Here is a 6000-nt window from a genome sequence, read left to right on the forward strand (position 1 = left end):
AGGATTTTCGCCTGACAAAAGAAGAACCAGGCTGGCCTGAGAGATGTGCTGGACCTCTCCCTCCCTCTTCAAAAATTCAAGATGGTTACGCCAGCACTCATAGCAAAGACATTTTGCAAGGGAGACTGGATGTGCTCCCTGGATCTGAAGAAAACGTATCTACACGTCCTGATTTGGCAGCCGCATTGCTCCTTTCTGCAATTCAGGATCATGGGCTGCTATTTCCAATACAAGGTGCTACCCTTCGTCCTCAACTTGGCCCCCAGGGTGTTACCAGACTCATCAATGCAGTGACGGCCCTCCTCAGGGCCCAGGCCCACCACGTATACCTGTACCTAGACGACTGACTCATCAGGGCGAGATCTGCGGAGGCGGTTCACCACACTTCCTCCGCCCTTAAGATTACACTCCACAAGCTGGGATTTTCGCTCAACCTCAAGAAGCCTCAGCTGCAGCTTACGCAGAGACTGACACGCTCCGAGAGAGTGTTCCCCTCGGAGGACAAGATCACGGCCATAAAGAGGCCCTCATCTCCTCACCCGAAAAGTGACATTGGCCTGGTGGTACCAACATCTGTTGGGTAGGTATCATGGTAGCGGTCCTATTGACCGTACCCCACATGAGACTCAAGACACTTCGCAGCCTCATGGAATCAGGAGCGGAGCTCCCAAGCAGAGCTTGTCAACATTCCTCATTCTCTCCACGCGGACCTCACATGGTGGTCCAGGGACTACAACCTGCGGACGGGCAAGCCCTTCCGGCATCTGGCCCCGCAGGTCACCACCACTACGAGCTCCTCCTGAAAGGGCTATGGGGGCCACTCTGGACAACCAGTGTCCATGGAGTCTGGACCCGGCAGGAGCAGGAGTCTCATATCAACTGGCTGGAGCTGAAAGCCATCTCGCTAGCTCTCAAGGCTTTCCTTCCGCTTATTGGGGGCAAGATCGTCCTTATCCAGACAACTCCACCAGCAGGTACTATGTGAACGAGCAAGGTGGTACCAGGTTCCCTCCACTGTGAAGCCTAGCCGTCAGCGTGTGGGAATGGGCCCTGGAGAACATCATCCACCTCATGGCCGTTCACCTACTGCCAGAGTCCAACTTGGAGGCGGACAGGCTCAGCAGACTGGGAGCAGACAATTACCAGTGGCAATTGAATGATCAGGTGCTGCTGGATATCTTCAGCAGATGGGGGCATCCTCAAGTGGATCTCTTTGCCTCCTGGCACAACAGGACATGCCAGCAGTTTGCGTCCTGGCAGGGGCATGGCCCCGGCTCCCTGGGCGACGCATTCCAGATACAGTGAAACGGTATGACGGCATATGTCTTCCCTCCCGCACCCCTTGTCCACAGGGTCATCTGCAAGATAAAGTTATCTTGTCACCTCTGCATCTTTCTGATCGCTCTGTGGTGGCCGGCGAGGCCGTGGTACTCAGAACTTCTTAGGCTCTTGGACAGACCACCCATTCACCTTCCGATGGGCCGAGCTCATCTTCTGGTGCAGCAGGGTGGCAGGGTCATCCACCCCGCCCACAGAAATTAGCCCGCGCAGCATGGTTCCTGGGCAGGTCACGCTGAAGCACCTGAGCCTAGCAAAGGCTAACCTAGAAATCATTCAGGGCGCTAGGAGCAAGGCTCCCAGGAGCCAGTACAAGACTAAATGGACTAGGTTCTGTCACTTGGTGGACTCTAAAGAGATCGACCCCTTACGTGCATGCTGGATGATGTGCTCTCCTTTTCTGCACACCTTGCTCACTCAGGCATGCAGGTAGACACCTGCTGCACCTATTTGGCAGCCATAGGGGCCTACAGGAATTCAGAGGAGGAAGTCTTCTCCTCTTCCAACCCGATAGTCAGACATTTGGCGGTCCTCTCCAGGCTCTACCCACCCATCAAAAGACCACACCCTGTGTGGGACCTCAATGAAGTGCTGGGCGCCTTGGCGCACAAGCCCTTCAAGCCAATGGCGTCCGCGGACATCAAGCTGGTCCCTATTAAGACAGGTTTGTTAGTGGGCCTCACCTCTGCTCGCAGAGTCAGCGAGATCCAGGCTCTGGTGGCCTCAGAACCCTATACGACTTTTCACAAGGATAAGGTGGTCCTGTGTACACACCCTGCGTTCCAACCTTAGGTGCCCTCCGCTTTCCATCTAAACGAGGAAATAGTCTTACCTACGTTTTTTGCTGACTCTAAGAACGAAGCTCAGAGGGTCTTGCACTGTCTTGATGTCAGACACGCTCTGAAAATTTATCTGGACAGGACCAAGGGCTTCCACTTGTCGGTCGCACTGTTTGTCACCTTTGGGGGTTAAGGCCTGGGTAGCAGGCATCCAAGGCCTCGATAGCACAGTGGGTGGTTTTGGCCATCAAGGAGGCCTACGAGGTGCAGCACAAGCCACTGCCAGCTAACATGCATGCCGTCGGAGCCAAGGTCATGGCCATTGCATTCCAACGGTAGGTTCCGTGGCAGGTCATCAGCAGGGTGGCCACCTGGGCCACCCCTTCGGCTTTCTGTAAGAATTACTGTTTGGACGCTGGCTCTAAGTCATACGTGGCTTTCGGACATGCGGTTCTAAGGAATCTGTTTTCTTAAGGAGGGTCTCCTCTCCACCCTGGGGCTACATACATTTGTAATCGACCATGCTGTATGGAGGAAAGGGGACGGGACATAAAAGTAATTAATAGTTACTCACCGTAGTTACCCTTTCCTACATATGTTCCACCATCCTCCTCCCTAACTGGTGTCATTAGGCAATGTTAAACATTGTCGACGCGTCAATGGGGACTGAGGAGTGGCGATGGTGGGCGGAGTCAGGAGAGCGCATGATCCCAGGGCCGCACCCCCGCACACCTCTAAATTTAAAGGGTAAAAAGGTTTTTTCTGGTGAAAAAGGCTACGTCTCCCGTCCCTAGCGAGGGACACCCATGCAGTATGGAGGAAAGGGGACTATTGGCTAAGAGTATGTTAGTCACTACGGTGAGGAACTATTAATTTCTCTCCTAAGCTGCTGAGGCTGCAACCTGTTTCATCATGTCACCCTAGCTGATAACCTAATAGCTCAGGCAACTAAGAGCTAAGGCTGTTCACAGTTAAACAGCATTATTTGAATGTAGGATAAATAAATTGGCCCAAAGCCTTGCATGCCGAAGTTCCCATTTAAGAGTTTTCCTCCAGGGGTTGCCTGAGCAGCAGGGCTAACGGTGTATGCTTACCATTTCTTGGACTAACTAATCTTAAAACGTATGTTGCGTTGGACATTTCTATAACATGTGTGATCATTTGGTTGCTTTCTTGTTTTCTTCCTTGCAAGCAGAAAGTCCAAAGGAGAGCTCAGAGCCTACAGGATCCCCTGCACCGGTCATCCAGCACAGTTCTGTCACTGCCTCCTCGAATGGCCTCCGCTCTGCTGCAGAGGCAGTTGCCACATCCGTCCTCAGCCAGATGGCGAACCATAGGACAGAACTGAACATGCCTATACAGTCGCACGTCATCATGTCACCACAGTCCCAGTCTGCCGGCAGATGATGTCTCCTGGCATGTGACGTTGAACTAAACTTTGAGAACTTGCTGCCTTAAGGACGTAGCATAATGACTAAGCCCCTGAACTTAGGGGATGGATATGGAAATACATACATACATCATTTTTTTAAAGTCAGTTAAGGGCAGCTATGGAGCTTTTTAGATACATTCATACACAGCCCCTGAAATACTGTGTGACTACATTTTGGAAGGGGGGTGGCAGCTCCTTCGCGAACATCAACTTCTGGATTTCTAAAAATAAGAATATACTTCACTCAAGAGCAACTTAAGAAGGGTCACCTTCAGGTATACCGTTTGCTTTAACACTAAGTCTGCTGCTGGCTGTGGAAGTCTCTTTCTAATCCACTCGCACATTCACCTGTCCCCTGACTCTTTACAAGGTCACCGTTTCTCTCTTGCTCGGTCTGTCAGTTGTACTCATATACCCATTGCTGGTCTCTGCTACCCTGAACACTAGTTTCCCCTGTGTTATGCACTATGTGTATGTGTGTGTGTATGTCTTCCTCTCCTTATCTCCATCTTTCCTACGCTTACAAATTCTTTCTATTTGCTTTTCTCTTTTGTCCTTTATTGTCCTGTCTGAGTGACTTGAGTTTCCTTTGCTAGCAATGTGGATAGGAGGCCTAAAGCAAAAACTGCTATTAGGTTGACCCTTGTGCCTTTTGAGCCGCAAAGTGATTCTCTCAACTAGTAACTGGTCATTTGCTCCTCCCTATGTGTTTCACAATCAAACAACATTTCATATTTGGTAATCTTTCATCCGCAAAAAGCAAAGTACAGTCCAGTGCATTTCAACATTGGGTTTTAAGGCGAAGTAAGTGAGGGAAAGTAGGCTTTATCATAGTGAATCTTACCAAATTATTCTTACCCGTTTGATCGGTTGAGGAGCATCTTGACGACTGCAAAGAGAAGACATTTACCATCAGTCCAAAACCCTACAAGGGTGTGTCTCCAAAATGTGAAGGGGCAGTTCGGAATCCATCATAACAGTGTACCGCCAACTATTTCTTCCTACTCCTATGCCTTGCAGCTTCTTGCTACGCCTCAACTTCAAACCTGTTTGCCACTGAGCTTCCTCTGCACTTCCCAGACATTGCTTAGGCACTTGACTTCAAGTGGACAGTGGTAATGAAAGGAGCACTCCTGCCAGAAAGACTGCCTACTCAGAAATACATTTGGAAGAATATGTATTTTTGTAAAATGTCATATCAAGAAACCTACTCCTCCACAAAATGGTTTTGGATTTTTAAGCGACATCCAGGCATATACCACCTGTCGGACCGTACTTGTTCATTATTAACCCTTCAATGGTTTAGGGTTGAAGACGTACTCGAAGACTTGTGCCAGTTACTTCCTTTGATGCATACAGATCTCACAGGACTTGTGCTGAACATATATTTTGGCACTAGGCATGCCAACACACTTGTTTATTCACCAGGGGAAGAAAAAGAGGATAAAGTGCTTCTACGCTTAGTGCTGACAGGATCATTTTCATCTCTTCACTTCGTTCCATAGCCCTTTCATAAATGGATGTTATTCATTCTTCTGGCGCAGCTTACTGGCAGACTTAAAAAGTACATAAATGTGTTTAAAGCCTCTTGAGTTGTGACCACCTAAGGTGGCATCTGTATTGTGTTCTGGGAATGTTGCTGCAGGAAACAATGTGTTTTGCTTAGTCAGAAAACAACATGAGACGGAGGCCTCAGAAAGCAGTTTGTGTTTTTGAAATCCCTTGCCTCTCAGCGGCTTTTGCTGCTTTTAATTGTTATAATCGACACATATGTAAACTTCAGAAATGTGCACACAAAGTTGTGAAGAACTTTCACTTGTGACCTGTCCCGTGAATTGCATGTCAGGAGTTGCATTGGTGTGAATGGACAGAGTTCAAATCACACAAATGTGAAAGGAAGCCTACAATGAAGAACATCTGTAATTCTCATCAAGGCCAACAAGTATGCATGCTACTTTTGTGAACGACTCATTTGACTGTGTAAGGTCCATTTGTTGCCTAATGGACAGTGTATGAGCATGTGATATATAGTTGGATATTGATGCATTTGGGTCTGGTATAGTGTGACACAGGGGAGGACTTGGAAGCTGTCAATGTGCTAGGGATCCCATGGGCATCTTTTTTTTTTATAAATAATTTTGTAGCATTCATAGGAGTTGTGTGTCCGATACCCTGCTTGTTGAAACATCCCTCGATGGAATAATTGCTTCACTCTGCCCCTAAAGTTATTGTTCTAGACATTTGATTGCATACTGTATTCTTTTTAGTGCTTACGTCCCGATCTGACGGCAAATGCATCTTTCTATTTTTTATGTCTGAATAAGAACAAATGGTTTCTTTTGTTGCCTTGAGTGGCAAGTTCATTATGCATGTGTTGGTAAATTTAAGCAAGTTGTAATTCAGAAAAGACCTGCACTTTTCCAATGTAGAGAACGTGTGTTAAAGAATCAA

At 48.2% G+C, this 6000-nt stretch overlaps 1 protein-coding gene across 2 annotated transcripts in view; it reads left to right on the forward strand.

The window, feature by feature from the left end:
- Positions 1-5137, forward strand: part of LOC138582204 (cyclic AMP-dependent transcription factor ATF-7-like) — a 1375782-nt gene extending 1370645 nt beyond the window's left edge. For both annotated transcript variants that reach the window (XM_069653279.1, XM_069653280.1), the window contains exon 12: positions 3313-5137. In XM_069653279.1, the coding sequence (XP_069509380.1) occupies positions 3313-3524 (212 nt within the window). In that variant the 3' untranslated portion in view covers positions 3525-5137. The remainder of the gene's footprint in view (positions 1-3312) is intronic.
- Positions 5138-6000: the final 863 nt, after the last annotated feature.

The sequence above is a fragment of the Ambystoma mexicanum genome, chromosome 3q (genome assembly GCF_040938575.1).
Source record: "Ambystoma mexicanum isolate Mex_15411 chromosome 3q, UKY_AmexF1_1, whole genome shotgun sequence".
Classification (NCBI taxonomy): domain Eukaryota; kingdom Metazoa; phylum Chordata; class Amphibia; order Caudata; family Ambystomatidae; genus Ambystoma; species Ambystoma mexicanum.